The 16,043-nt window shown below is 43.4% G+C and overlaps 1 protein-coding gene across 15 annotated transcripts in view; it reads right to left on the bottom strand.

Annotated features, from left to right (window-relative positions):
* Eif4g3 (eukaryotic translation initiation factor 4 gamma 3) overlaps window positions 1-16,043 on the bottom strand; it is a 231,757-nt gene that overhangs the window by 112,686 nt on the left and 103,028 nt on the right. For 9 of the 15 annotated variants that reach the window (XM_036177057.1, XM_036177058.1, XM_036177059.1 and 6 more), the window contains 3 exons: window positions 7,728-7,748; window positions 6,723-6,902; window positions 6,166-6,280 (listed from right to left, as the gene is read on the bottom strand). In XM_036177057.1, coding sequence (XP_036032950.1) covers window positions 6,166-6,280; window positions 6,723-6,902; window positions 7,728-7,748 — 316 coding nt within the window. Of the gene's footprint in view, window positions 1-6,165; window positions 6,281-6,722; window positions 6,903-7,727; window positions 7,749-11,996; window positions 12,095-16,043 lie in introns of those variants that run through there. The other 6 variants (XM_036177054.1, XM_036177048.1, XM_036177056.1 and 3 more) reach the window with 3 other exon arrangements.

Genomic DNA, 16,043 nt, shown 5'->3' with positions numbered 1-16,043 from the left:
GAGATCCACCTGCCTCAGCCTCTCAAGTGCTCGGTTACAGGCAGGTAACTAGGGTACCACACTAGTAAAGGCTTTTGTAACGAACACCCCCAGAAGCAAGGGGCTAGATAGAGCAGACAATGAGAACAGATAAAGAAGCCCAAGATGACGTCTTTGTGAGAGGTCACAGAAGGAAGAAAAGCCGGCAGAGGGGTATGAGGTGGAGGGGTGGGGGTGAAATGGGTGCATGCTGTCATCCCAGCACTGAGAAGCGGAGGAAACAAGATCCTGAGTTCAAATTCAGCCTGGACTATAGAGTAAAACTTTGTCTCAAAACATCAAAGAGACAAAGAGGAACAGGAGAGCACGTCGCTCTGGGAGCCTGAAGGCTGTGCTAAGCTCGGTCAGAGAGAGATCCTGACCAAAGCTTCCCGCGTAAGAAGAAAAAAAAAATTATGAAGATAGATAACCTTTTTTTTTCTCCTTAAAAAGTTTGCTGGAAAAAAAAAAAAGAAAAAATTTAAAGAGAAAAAAAGTTTGCTGAGCACAGGAGTGGTGGTGCATGAATTTAATCCCAGCACTCAGGAGGCAGAGGCAGGTGGAACTCTAAGCTTAAGGCTAGAATTCTAGGCCAAACAGGACTGCACAGTAACTGTCTTTTGTTTTCTTTTGTTTTTTGAGATGGAGTTTCTCTGTGTAGCACTGAATGTGCTGGAACTCACTCTGTAGACCAGGCTGGCCTCGAACTCACAAGAGATCCACCTGCCTCTGCCTTCCTAGTGCTGGAATTAAAGGTGTACACCACCACCACCTAGGCTAAGAACCATGTCTTTTAAATTTAACATTTGCTTAAAAGAGAAACACAGAAACAAGGCTATAACTAGACAGGAGGCTAGAAGCCCTTGGCCCACTATTATGGTTAAGGACTAGGTATGAAGGGTACCTCCCTGGTGATGTTGCAGAAGAGAGAAGAGCCAGGGTACTACCCTTAGGTGGTAATGTGGTAGGCAGGAGTCTCATACACAAGAAGGAACATCAAAGGTCATCACACTGTAACTGTCTTCAAATGTAGCTTCCTGAGAGCTGCACAGTGCCAGGCTCTTTGAGTATCTGGTGAAATGGTTTGGAAAAGACCTAGGCAGAGGGCCACAGTACAGTTGCAGAAAGTTCAACAGGAAGGAAACCCTTCTGCTCCCCCACTCCCCTACATCAAGCACACCACTATCGCAAGAGACTCAGACTGGCAGTTCCCAAACACCCCGATAAGTCATCAGCTCCTCCAGAAGACAGACCCTCCAAATGGATGCAAACCCTGCTGGACAAGCAGCACAGGCTGCTCACCTGGCCAGACTTTCCCGACTAAGTGAAAGAAGATACAAAGGGTGACATGGGTGAACAGAACTGGTGAGAAAGCTGCTTTGTCATACAGCCAGCAGACAGCTGCTCAATCAATGAGGTACAAACTGCTGATCTCAGCACAGGCTAAGCACAGAGAGTAAACACAAAGCCTTCTCAGCTATGGGCATTAGCAGAGCAGGAAATTGGCCGCACCAGTTGACAATTCTCTTTTTACGAACTAACCCGAATCCTGAGCCAGCTGAGAACACTTAGGACACATAGCTATTAGAAATTAGACCATTTATCACTTAAGTTAGTTCATGTCTCTTGACCTCAAGGTTCTAGAGTGGGGAATAAGATAGGGTTGCTTAGAATAGGACTCAGTCAACAGAAGCCTACAGGCAAACTCTACTATTTATTTTATAATCAGCTGTTACACTGGAGACCCCTCCATCTAGTAGCATTTACCATCTGCAGCAGAGAAGACAGGAGCAACAATAGGGACCAGTCTTCAAAGCCTGAGATGCCCACCATCTTGCCCCAGATGACCCCAGTGGTTCCCAGCCCAGATCAATTGAAGAGTAGGAAGGACATATGCACAACTCACGAACTAAAACCCTCAAAATACACATATACCCTCTTTTATTTGTTTTTCTAGGACAGGGGCCTGGCTGGCCTGGCTTCTGCCTTGAGTGCTGGGATTATAGACATTTGCTATCATACCCAAACTACTTATACACTCTTAAAAGTCTCTCAACTTGAGATTTTTATGAATAACTGCTGCTATTTTTAAGTTACTTGTTTCTTTCTTTTTTTTTTTTTCATTCTTTCCTTTCTTTCTTTTATTTTTTGGTTTTCGAGACAGGGTTTTTCTGGGTAGTTTTGGTACCTGTCCTGGATCTCACCCTGTAGACCAGGCTGGCCTCGAACTCTGCCTCCCTGAGTGTTGGAATTAAAGGCACACACCACTGCTGCCCATTACTCATTTCATGTTGAAATAGAATTCCAATATAAAACAATATTGACAGCAAAGCATTTTTTAAAGGTCTTACTGGCAAATTAAAACGGTAGTAATCCCGTGAGGTTTAGCTTTGGATTTGTTTTCGGTGTCGGTCACTCTACTTGCCTAGGACATTGAAAACTCTGGGAACTACTGATGCGCTCATACTCTGTACGTAAGGTTTCACCCTACTGGTAAATTCCATGCATAACAATCAACTGTGTACTGTGAGATGCTGCAAGACAGAAATACCTTGACATCTGCATTCTACAAAATACCTAACACAATGTCTTGCATATCATAATTCTGGGGAAGAAAACAAACAAGAAAATCTGCACTGGCCTTAGAAATGAAGATAAATGTGTGATTAAACACTCGGTTTGGCACAACTGCAATACAAAGATTATTGACCTCACAATGTCCTCAGGAGTTGTGTCACCATACATCAGCATCACAAAACACAGCACTTGTTTGCTGGAGAGGAACAAATGCCTCTTTGGAGACCAATTTCCCTGCTCACAGCATGTCTCAAATGTGCTTGCAGGGCTCTACAGCTCCAGGAGGCTCAGGAAAAGATGGGAAAGGTGCAGGAGGGGAGTGTGTCAAGAAGACCCGGGTATACTGGGCTGAACCGGCGCGAGCACGGCCTGTCAATGGCACGCTCTCGTCCATCTTCTCTAGCAGAGTTACTACCACCAGCCTCCACACCCTGAAGTGTCTCAAATCTCTGGCAACATGGGACACCACTCCCTAAGGCGGGCCTGAGTGTGCAGTACTCTACTTTCCTCAAAGCTGTAAGAACATTTCAAGAATACCTTTCCAGAGAACGAGGAGGGAGAATCATAAACCTGGAAACCAACCTACTAAGACATCGGCTAAAAACCCAGCTTTTAAAAAGGATGAGAATGTTATCTCTATGGTAGAACAAATACCTAGATCTCCTCCCGGGAAATAAGGACTTAAGAGCGGAATATAGAGCTAGGACCCTGTCCCACATCTACTCTGAATCTATAGCTAAGAGAAAATGGGACGGTGAGGGAAAAAGATTGGGCACAGGCATGGTAAGAGAAAGAGACTCCAAGAAGGAGGGGAGAATACCACAGCCACACCATGACAACTAATGGAACTAGTGGGCCAGAATTCTGAATTATGATAAAAAGCACATTAATTTGGGAACACATTTTTTTTTACAGCAAAAAGTATCCATCCAAATGATGAAAGACTGTGAGTAGAAATGTAATTTATGATTCATTCTAAAAACAGACTATACTATTTTTAAAAGAAACAAATAAATGTAGTTTTTAAGGTGAGGAAGGAGGGAGGAAAGGGGGCTGGGTGAGGGTTCCTACCAACCCATACTCAGATCCCCAGAATCCACAAAGTGGAAAGAAGGAACCACTCCTGCAAGTTGACCTGTGACCTCTACATGCACACACATGGGAGCGGGGTGGAGGAGAAAATAAAGTAACAAGATAGAAATGTGATTATGAACACACTGAAAGGTGTGTGAGTCTTCTAAATGCCCAGTAATTTTATGATATTGCAAACAGTTAAGTGCACATTTGAAATACATGGAAAGAAAGTACACGCTGTTCATGCTATTTCTGAGCTACTCTCGTTTCCTGTACTCTGTTCTGTTCATCACTGTCTCGTTTCCTCCATAGTGAAATGAGATCATTTTGATGTAGGAAACAGAGTTTTAGTATAGATAATGTTCTGCCTATTTGATGGCTATAGGACATGCCTAATAATTTCTTTGTGGGGAAGGGACTCTCAGAAGGAACAGATGTCAATCACACCTGAGCTGAAACTGCATGTCAACATAGGGCTGCTTCATAAAGGTGAATAATAGTAGTGTACTTGGAACACAAGGAGAAGTCTGGTTTATTTATTTATTATGTGTACTATGTTCAGCCAGTGTATATGCATGCAGGCCAGAAGAAGGCACCAAATCTCATTATAGATGGCTGTGAGACACCATGTAGCTGCTGGGAATTAAACTCAGGACCTCTGGGAAGAGCAGTCAGTGCTCTTAACCTCTAAGCCATCTCTCCCGGATGAAAAGTCAACATTTTGTTGCTATTTTGTTTTTGTTTTATTGAGACAGAATTTCTCTGTATAGCCCTGCCTATCCTGGAACTCATTCCATAGACCAGGCTAGACTTGAACTCAGAGAGCCACCTGCCTCTGCCTCCTGATGCAACACCATCGCCCAGGGGAAAAATCAATGTTTAACATGACAGACAGGAAGCTCATATGACTTCTGCCCTAGATCCCATATGTGACACAAGAGTCATACTAAGAGCAACAGCAGGCGCTGGCTCATATATGGAGGAAGAATTTAGTATGCTATTTTAGTCAAAAGATCACTCTAGTAACCTGTGAGGAAACTGCATATTGGAATTCAGGGAGAAACCACTGAAAACAGTTCTGTCAATCAGAACACATTTCCTTCAAAACATGGAATTTAAAGGACTATTAATTTTAGCATGTTTACTCTGAAAATCTCAGTTTTTCTAATTAGAAGATCTTGGATAACAATGTTTATTTTAGGAAACACAAGTTAACAGAGCCTATATTCTCTTTATTTGAGAAAGTTGTTGAGGTTTTAAGTTTTGTTTTGTTTTTGAGATGAGGACCAAACCCAGGCCTAGCAAACACTCTACCACTAAGCTAAATCCCCAACCCAAGGTTTTAAGATTTTATAGATTACAATAAATCATTTTTACATAGTGCCACGAGGCAGAACAGACTTATGAAATGGAAAGGTTTCATACTTTTAAGAACCTCCCCACCAAAAAAGACTGAGTTACCCCAGTACAAGTAATCATAAAGACAACACAATACCACTAAATCCAGACTGTAGAAACTTAGTGAGTGGATCAATGCCTCAATGCCTTTGCTTTGCCAGCACTATACAAGACCACTGCGACTCAATCTTAAAGCTTCATTTCCTAGTGTCCACTAAACTTTCCTCCGTACAGTTCCGTGTCTGTGGAATGAAACAAGTACAGTACACACAAAGTGTGCTCAACAAGTACTCTGCATTACTCTGTAGTTCCCTGGGAACTCACATGCCAAGTATTAGTTGGCATCTGCATCTGTGCACTAAAGCTGAGGCAGGAGGATTCTGAGTTCAAGGACAGCCCAGGCTACTCACTGAGAACCTGTCTCCCCAACTCTTTTCCCCACAAAAGCATCTTTTAAGATTTCAAGCATTTTTATCTCAACTAATACTCAGAACTTCCCCAAGACAACAGCTCTGCCTGAAGATGTACAGGTAAGGACCACGTCATCCCTGGCCTAATTCCCCAGAGTAGCTACTCACTGTTCCAGGGGCTTGGAATATCTGCTTCATGGATATTACATGAAGTGGGAGATAGAGTGGGCTGAGGATAAAAGCTCTGGGGGATAGAAGGGGGCAGAAATCAAGGACAAGAGGTAAATGTATACTATCAACAAAACACAATAAAAATGTGCGTGACCACTGCTTGGTGGAAGATATCAGAAACCTACCACACGGATTCAAGAGGAGAAGCCATCACATGCTACTGACTACATATATTTCTATAATAATTTCCCTTGTAAGCCACTCCCTGAAGGAGCTCTCAAGACAAAACAGTTGGTCAAGTTTTATTTAAAAATCAGAGGGTTGGGGATTTAGCTCAGTGGTAGAGCGCTTGCCAAGCAAGCCCAAGGCCCTGGGTTCGGTCTTCAGCTCTAAATTAAAAAGAAAAAGGAAAAAAAAAAAATCCTTCAACCCTCTAAGTGGCAATGACTAATGTGGCCCAGCAAGAGTAAGAAGAGCATGGCAGCCAAGAGCAAGTATGGCTGGGCTGTTTACTCACCGTAAGCATTAGCGAAGTCTCCAGGTCCTGGTCCAGGATAAAAAGGCCCTGGCCCTGGTGGCTGAACCGGATACTGCTGTGGGGGCCCAACATATGGTGGCCCACCGTGGCGGTACTGAAAGAGAGCACACATTTGCAGATGACACCCAGGGAGCTTCTGGAAAATAAAGCACTGAGTACAGAGACTGTCTAGAGGACATGAAGGTGTGGCTGTTGACACAATCCAAATGCCTGCTTGCCCATGAGAGACTGCCGACAAAGAGAGGGTCGTCCCTGACTGAAGTCACGCACCAGTGCACAGCAGCCAGGCTCACTGCAAAGTGATTTCAGGCTGGCAGTTTCCAATGACATGAAGGAACACCACAGGAAAGATGATGTTGGGACATAATTTCTCCATCAACTTGAGAATTTGTATAAGAATCTCTGTGTAGTTTTATGAAAGTGGACAAAAATGCCTAGACTTGCAATCAATTAAAAAGTTCATAGGCCACTAAAATCCAGGGTGTCGGTTACCACCCCCAGCCCAACCTCCATTAGAAGCCAGGCCCCCCCTTTACCTGTGGTATACAGTACTGAGGCCCTTGGGGCACAGGGTACGGCATAGGCAGATGGTTAACCATCATGATGTGCTGATTTGCCTGATAGACGGCAGTGGGAGTCTGCGCACCAGGACGGATGGAAGGGCTGCTGTTTGGGATGGCAGCTCGGGGTGGCTGGAGTTGAGGCCTCTGGAAAAACTGGCAGAGGGAGAAAGAATGTTTGGTTTTCACAAAGGGTAATAGATAGATCTAATATCTTGAGTTTTCTCTCCCCCACTACTAAACTGATCTACTTAAAGAGCTATAATGTGCAGAAGACAACAGGCTGTCTACTAAGTTCATAAAGTATATTCCACATTGAATCAGATTCTGATCAATGTCTCCAGACAAAAGTGCAGTCTCAATGCTTCAGCATCATCTATTAAAAGTATAAGCCATGCACCATAACTATTCATTTTAACCTCAACAATGAAAACAACAAAAGTAAGTGGTATTTCTCAAAATGTTCTGTTTTGTAAAAACCATTGACTTCTGGAGAGAGAGAGAAAGGGAGGGAGGGAGGGAGGGAGGGGAGGCTCAAAAATCAAATCATTAAAAATTAGAAGCAGTCAATCTAAAAGAGTACTGCCAGACATTTTTAGAGTACTTAGGAGGACAAGAATCTTCACAAACACAAGCATTTTCACCCAAGTCCATCAAACCAAATTAAAACCAGCTGTAAGGCTGTCCTGTACAGAAAGAAGCCCATCAAAAGGGTGGTACAACCTTACCCTTAGCTGAACCCAATTTTGCTTTCCCAAGCATTTTGCAATAGATAAGCTACAGAATGGTCTAAAATGAGCAAAGCTCAACCCGCCCCCCCCGCCCCTAGATAGCATCCATTAGTGTAGTTATGCACAATTCTCACTGCTTAAAGCTACATCCCTATAGTGCATTCCAGTATTACTACTCATTAGCAACCGCATTGTAAAATAACAAGAAGGCAGAGAAGAAAGAGGCCATGCAGAACCAGTAGCTTGTTACCTGGATGGGTCTGAATCCTCCCTTCAATTATGAAGCAAGCAGCAGCAGGAAACAGAAAGAAAGCCAATGGAAAAGCTTATAGATCAGTAGGAAGGGCAGGATAAAGCATGCAGCTCAACAAAAACGGCTTTCTGTTCAGTAAATCAGGAGAAGAAAGAAGACTAGAAAATCAGAATGGCAGCCTCTACTTGAGGACTCTAGCAGTATATATGGAATCAAAGTTCTGATTATTTAGTTGAAAACTTTTAAAAAATAAATGAATCCAGTGACAAAAATCTCACTAGCATCTTTGGTTATAGAACACCTGGTAGCTAATTGACAGCTGGGGACTACTGACTCTTCATTTGGGCTCTTAAAATGCCCAACTGAGTGACTGAATTATTTCTCAACAATCTGGCTCCTATCTTTCAAAAGGCATAAGAAACCCATATCTAATTCTAAACCAGAGAGCTCTGACACCAAGCTGAAAACAGCTCTGAAGGCCCTGAATCGCCTCCTGATCTGGACTGAGTGCTGCTTTCCACCTCTGGCCCTCTCAGGTCTTTTCCATCCTTCTTTGTTAACAGGTATCAAGATATTCCAGGTGGCTGGGCGGCGGTGGTGCACGCCTGTAATCCCAGCACTTGGGAGACAGAGGCAGGCAGATCTCTGTGAGTTCGAGGCCAGCCTGGTCTATATAGAGTGAGTTCCAGGAAAGGCTCCAAAGCTATACAGAGAAACCTGTCTTGAAAAAACGAGAGAGAGAGAGAGAGAGAGAGAGAGAGAGAGAGAGAGAGAGATTGAGATTGATTGATTGAGAGATTGATTGATTCCAGGCATCTGAATAAGTTTTCCTCTTGTGCTAAGGTGGGAAAACTGTAAGCTTGGGCCCAACTTTCACTCCATCCCCCTTTGTAGAGGGAAAGCCCTAAAGAGGTAGAGCAGCAGATAGGAAGCTGGAGCAGGAGACCCAAGTGAGCGGGCAATCTGATGGGGAGATGAAGAGGATTGGATGGGGGTGAAAAGAAGCACAGGGGCAAAGTTCCTATCTTAGGAAGAGGGGGTGGGGGGTGGGTGAGTGACAAAACCATAACCAAAGGCCCTGGCTGTCTAGCTGTCTAGCTGCACCAACAGCGCCATTTCTGTTGCTGTAAATAAGAAGGCTGGAATGGCGATCCTCCCATTCATGGCCAGCAGACACATTCGCACTTACATAAAACTGTGTTGTAAATACATTTTTAGAACAAACTTAAGCATTTTTATTCCACTGTCAAGGTAACAGGAGCACGAAAGGACTGTTGGCTTTAAGGCGTGGGGAGTTATCCACCTGCTCAACTACTGAACACTGCAGGGTGCTGGAAGGAGGAAGAGACCCATGTGGAGGGATCCCATCCCTTTCTACAACTCCAGAGGCAGTCAAGACAAGAGGAGACACAAACCCACAGGCACTATCTGCCTTGTGAGCTCATCAAATGACATTACACACTCCTCCTTCCCCTAAAGAGTCATGTTATAGGATGGCAAGGAGACAAGACAAGAAAGTACTTGGCTCACTCAGAAAAAGTTGACAGGGCAAGTCCTCCTGTACCCTATACATGAACGCTTTTCTTACCAGTATCCCAACTATTCTTATGGGATTCTTAACCAGCTTATCCAAAAAAGTAATTGGGGTTACCTTATTCCAATGGGTTTCTGAATAGTGTATTTTCTTCAGTCATGCTGAATTTCAATGTTTCTAACAAAACTTCTGATGTAAATATAGCCAAGCCAAGCCAACACAAAATGTGTAGTTATGTTGATGAGACACTGTTATTATTTCAACTTTGAAAGTAGGTGAAAACATACTGATACAGACACATTGACAATATATGAGCTCTCTCTCGAGCATTAAGGAGCTACCAAACCTGGCCCAAAGCTTTTATATAACACTAAGTCCACCCCCACTGCTGACCCCTAAGGCAAGTGCTACTGTGAACACCACAGATGCAAACAGAGAAGTAGAGTTTGAGTAGAGGTCTGGTGTTCCTCATCTGCAGTTGAAGCAGTTGGGGCTCTTAGCTCTGGATTGTTGCATATAGCATGCATGCTCTCATGAGATACAAAGTAATCAATCCCCAAAAATTTATTCATTTCAAAGTCAGAAGGGACTTGGTGGGATCTTGATCCAGCACATCCCTAATCATAACCAACTAATCAGAAAAAAAGTCATTGATTACTTCACAAAATGACTGTCTCCTTTCATGACAATACCTTTCTCCTATCCTCAAGACTAATTATGCCTTTCCAAGAAACAGGCACTTCTTTATGTCCATGTCCACGCTTCTCACACCGTCTAAAAGACCTACTCAAATTTCACCACACACCAGCTTATCGGTTCCACTTACACACACACACACACACACACACACACACACACACACACACACAGAGAGCCACAACACATATACACATGTACATGTATAGGAGTACAAAAGCTGTAATGCCAGCAAACACAAAATAGGTGCTGAGTGTCTTTTTTACGCCCCTTCCTAAACATTCAATGGTATACGAATTCTATTTAATAGTGGTGCAAGAAATGTAGATTATTTTTCAGAGAAGTGGGCATGGCAGTAAACTGCTAGTTATTAAAAGAAATATAAGAAACTTGGGCAATGAAATGCACGACTGTTCCACACTTAAATTAGTGTCAGACAATGTGTGTCTTTCTTTTCACTGGCTCCAAAGTACTCAGTCTGCACCATCTATTCACTCATTTGCTGTTTGTCCCTAAAAAACAACAGGTTAAATCTAACCCTTCTGTGGAACTGACAATTGTCAGGTATCTGAAAACTGCCATCACAGTTCCAAGTGATCAGTACCATATGCAGCCAGTGGCTACAGTAGTGAAGGAGTAAAGAGGTAAATGCCCACCATCACACAAAGTTCTACTACGTGCTGCCGCAGAGGGCTGGGCCGGGTACAAACACTGGGCTCCAAGGATTCTGTCAGGAATATCTGCTCTGTCAGGGGAAAAAGTCTAGAAGTGAACAATCTTTAAGAACACTTCATTCATAGTTTTAAAATAGATTGGGACAGGACTGGAGGGGTGGGTTCGTGGTTAAGAGCACTGGCTGCTCTTGCAGAGGACCCTAGTTTGGTTCCCAGACCACACAATCAGGTGGCTCCCAGTTGCCTATCACTCCAGGGAGTGGGATGTGGGAGGGGGGGATCTGATGCACTCTTCTGGCTCCTATGGCTCAAGCGCATGCATATGTGGGGGAAGGGTGTCAGGACCTTTTACTATATGCCAGATGTTTTAAAACCTGCATGCCCACACAGCAAATCAAAGATGTTATTATCAAACGCATTCTGTAGAGAATGTTAAAGCCCAGGATACTTTGTGGTGAGGCTAATAAACTTGCTAGCACCCACCAAGTACTTGCTTCACTACCTACCCTACCAGTCTACAACATTCTATCACTAAGGCATCAGATAAGAGTGCCCATCATGGTCATTCTCCATGCTCAGTACCACTTGTTAGCACAGCTCTCATGCCTGGTCTGTGAACCTATTCACATCTACTATTCTCAGCTGTGACAGGTGTGGCCTGAAGCCTTTATTTACTTTCCACATCTAAGAAACTGTTTACAGTAATACAGATATATCTCAACAGTACACTTCTCAGTAGAGAAATTTCAAGTCTGTGATGGGAAAAAAAAAATAAATCACAAGCCAAACTGGCTTTTATCTTTTAGCAAAACAAATGAAGCTACAACAGGAATCCACACGTTTTGGTGTTCCTCTACAATACAGACTGTCCCACCACACTTGGCTCATCCTCTGCTCACACTAAAAGCCATCCACTTCCAACATGACTTATTAGTCAGCGTTTGACAATACCACACAAACAAAGGGCATGGAATCAACTACAAAAGGATTTTGTGCTTGGAATACTTGGAAGATACCAACTTCCTGGTTTTCTCTTAAAAGACAGCTGGGCTGGGCAACGTGGTGTATGCCTTTACTCAGAAGTCACAAATAGGTAGATATCTGTGAGCTTGAGGCCAATTTGTCTACACAGTGAGTTGCAGACTAGGGAGGGCAATATATCGAGACCTAGTCTCTTACAGGAAAAAACAAAAAACACAAACTACAAAAACTGAACACTTGATCATATTGTGAAACCCAAAAGCAAGTAAGGGTAGGAACATAGGAACTCCAAACCACAACTACACAAACTTCAACAATCAAATACATCCAACAACCACAAGGAAGGCTAAGAGTTTAACTCACACCAAGCGGGTCACTCACTTCTGCTCCCTCGGCTTCTAATCCCTTGGAGATTTTCAAGCAAGAAGGAAAGACGGCTAACATAGTTCTAAAACGGCTCAGCAGACATCTGCTTCTCCCTTGGATGAAAAGTGTAATGCTAAAAGTTATGCAGTTACAAAATCAAAGAGTAGAAAAAGCCTACATCAAAAGAAGCCCCGCCCACACCGATATCCACCAGCTCGGAGACTGCTTCAGGCCTCGCTGGAGCATGAGCCCTTTTGACAGGGCTGCAGAGCTAACTCTAGCCTGCCAAGTACAGGGAAGGACTCTGTAAACAAAAGCAAAGCCAAGAAGCAGATTCCAAAGCAGTTTCCTGACTCTACTAAGAAAAACAAAATGTTCAGTATTTAAAATCTTGGGATTTTCTGTAATTCACATAGCTCCGTTTTACAGAGGAAAAGAATAGTTTCTAACTATATGAGCCAACGTTTCTTTTCACAAGGATCCCTCCAAATAGTCGGCAAATGGTAACTCACTTGTCTCCTTTCCATGTCTACTGAAACACTTACCAAGCCACAGCGAGGCACACACTTGCTATACAATCATAGGGAGCATTCTCTAATGCTGATTTCTTTACAAACACGAAAGGATAGAGATGACAGGAAAGTACCCACTGATGAAGGAGAGACAAATCTCACCTCTAGCCTCAAAATCTTGGGGTGGGAGTTATGGAACTTTTTGAGTTAAAAATTTCACTGTCTACTCGGGTTGGCTTACAACTTGGGGTGTACTTGCCTCAGCCTCCTAAGCACTAGGGCTACATATAACATCTTTCCAATTCCAAGGCTAATTTGTTTTTTGGGGAGAGTGGGATGGGAGGGGGTTGTAGCCCCTGTAGCCCTAGCTATCCTGAAATAGGTAGACCAGGCTGGCCTCAAACTCACAGAGATCGGTCTGCACCTGCCTCCCAAGTGCTGGGATCAAAAGCACTACTATGCCCGGCACTGACGCTAAGTCTAGTTCCTGCTTTAACCGTATCTGGTCAGAGCAAACCAGCATAAGTGAAAAGTCATTTGTGGTTTCAACTTCAGACTGCGGCACAACAAGCCTTCAAGATCCGAGGACAAAGATGGACATGTGTATTTATGGACTTTGTCCCTGAATACCTTTCACTATGCAGCTGTCTATGTCCTGTTTTGTGTCACTCTGCAATGCTATGTCTCTACCTGTCTCCCTCCATGATGAGAAGGGACACATAGACTCATCAAGTCCAAAGGGGAAATGGTACCATCACCACGGGAGTGTCTGGAGCAAGTGCGAGGATTGTTTATTTCCTACTCGTCACTTTGGAACTGACTGCCAGTTGGAGGCCAAAGACTGCTACACATACTACAATTTTCATGATGGTTTTCCACAAAGGATAATGCCATATGCCTTCTCTACAGAAAAACAGACTGAACTGGGTCTCCTCTTTCCTGTGGAGGCAAGATAGCAAACTGCTCCTTTCAAATGATGAACACCATTCCAAGGCTGGTCCAGGCACCGCCTGCTGAAGCGGTGTTTCAGTCCCTCAGTCTCCCACAGTAATGACTGCTGCCGCCGAAGCTAAGGGCTGTCCTGCTTTCTGGTTACAGTCTCATCAGGCCAGCCTTGACTCTACAATGCTTCTGCCTCAGTCCCCACAATATGCCTGGCTAAGAGTTCTTTGGTCACTGAATTCTATGGGTTGCAATGAGAAGAATATAAATGACATTTGGACTAGGAACATCAGCCACCTGAATTTTCTGTATTCAAAAGTAATGTTCTAGGTTTCTACGCTGTATCCCAGGAACTCTTTTCCAAAAATGACCTCAAGAAAATATTTTCCTTGAGGCTAAAGTCAGTAGAGTGATTTCCTAGCATGGGTTTATGCCCAGGCAGCTCCGAGACCAGGTATAGTCATCTGCTTACAATCCCAGCACTGGGAAGGTATAGGCAGGAGGATCTGAAGTCAGATCATGGGTTGGTAAACTTGGTGAGCAGGCAAAGTGCTTGCAGGGAGTCCAAGCCTAGAAACCCAAGTTTGATCCCCTGAATGCATGTAGAGGTAGAATAAAAACACTACCTCCTTAAAGTGTCCTCTAGACACACACATGCACTATCATATACACATTCACACACATACAAAATAATAAAGTAAAAACCAAACAGACAAAAGAGGTCCTCCTCAGCTACACAGTAGGCTCCACGCCAGCTTAAGGGACTACCTAATCCCCCATCTGACCCAAGCAAGCAATGACTTTTCTTGCTAATGGATGCAATGCATGTGTATACTTCTCTATTTAGCAGCAGAATGTTTTAATGAATTGCTTATCTTTAAATAAAGTTTTATTTATTCTTTGAGAATTTCATTTTTTTTAAAAAGCAAGAAAAAAAAAAAAAAGCCAGTTCTTATAAACATTATAACAGGAAGAAAGGCCAACCACTAATAGCATTTCCCTACACAAGGGGCATGGCTACCAAAGTCAATCTTACCTCACAAAAATTTCTGAAAGTACACCACATACCTCATGAGAAAGTTTAGAAAAATGATTACTCAGAGCCAACAGTTTGTAAATGTTTTAATGCAGCATCCCAACTTCAGGACCACTGCAGCTGATCCCAGGCAGCAGAAACACAAAGCCTCTCCTTCAGATTAACCATCTCGAAGAGCCTGTCACTCTACTAAGTGGGGCGGATACTAGTGACATTGCTCTGGATTCAGGATCACCCTCATGTCAGTAAGCTGTACTTCGCACCACCTACCAAAAGAAGAGGAGAAGAGCGGCCAAAGGCAATCCTAATTACTGCTACTGGCGGTCTTCCCTGAGAAAAACCAATGTTTAAGAAACACAAAGGTGAGTGAAGCAACTCAACAGTGCCCCGTACCAAGGAACTCAAAAGGTGTTTTCCTTCTCTCTAGTTAATTCATAAAATCCCACTTCTTGTCACTCTGCTTCTTAGGGACAGATCCTAGTTTTTCTCTTAGGAGTATTTGGTTTCACCTTGATTAAAATATAAGCTTTATCTCTGCAGAAATGAATACAGTCTTAAAAATTGTATTAATCCTGGAGCTTGAGGGATGGCTCAATGGTTAAGAGCACTGGCTGCTTTTGCAGAGAAGACTCAGATTTGATTCCCAGCACCCACATGGTAGTTCACAGTCCTCTCTAACTCCAGCTTCAGGGGATCCAATGCTCTTATCTGGCCTCCAAGAGCAACAGTACACACATGGTACAGCCATACATGCAGGCAAAACAGCCATCTATACTAAATCAAATGTATGTAAAAACAATTATATTGTCCTAATTCTACCAATCCCGAAGGAACGGTAAGAATCTCTAAGTAGGGGCAAGCGCACGGCCCACTGTGTCCTGCTGGCCACTTCATGTGCATTATCTTACTAATCTGCACCTTCTTCCTTCAAAAAGCGTCATTCTCATCCTAGAGAGGAGGAAACTGAGGTTGAGGGCAGAGAGTAACTTACCCAGCACACTCAATTAATCAGGGGGAATGAAACCTATATTTGGCTAGTGCCAACATTCCAAAGTCTTTGTAGTAGTTTATCTCCAAGCTGAAAAAATACTTAAGTTGTATTTTTTCCTCCAGAAAACCAAAGAATAGTCATCCATGCCATAGCTATTCTTGGAATACCTCAGAATTTGGTGGCCTTGTCTCCTTCAAATTGTTAAGACTACATATTAAGAAATGGAGCTTTGTATCAAATCACTTAATGGAATGAAAGATTCAAAGTGAGGAAACATCCTTTGGGTGAGCAATGGAAATCCTGAACATAGTATCGTGGGTTAATTAATGTAGAAAGGGTCCCCACACCTCATGTTTCTCAAAAGTAATATGTTGATTAAAAGCATTGTTCACAGCAGCTGCCCGGACTGACTGGGCGGGCTGTGTCAGATGCCCTGCAGCACCATCTCTTGAGGAGGGTGCTGGCCCTGGTTCCCTTGCTTTACACAGCAGGGGCCTGAGGTTGGTCACATGCAGCAGAACTGGTAAATATGACCCCAATATGTCAGACTCTAACCTTGATTCTTCCTACTACACCAAAGA

The sequence above is a fragment of the Onychomys torridus genome, chromosome 2 (genome assembly GCF_903995425.1).
Source record: "Onychomys torridus chromosome 2, mOncTor1.1, whole genome shotgun sequence".
NCBI classification, from domain to species: Eukaryota; Metazoa; Chordata; class Mammalia; order Rodentia; family Cricetidae; genus Onychomys; species Onychomys torridus.
The sequence above is the reverse complement of the archived record's forward strand: the minus strand, read 5'-3'. Positions and strand labels throughout refer to the sequence as shown.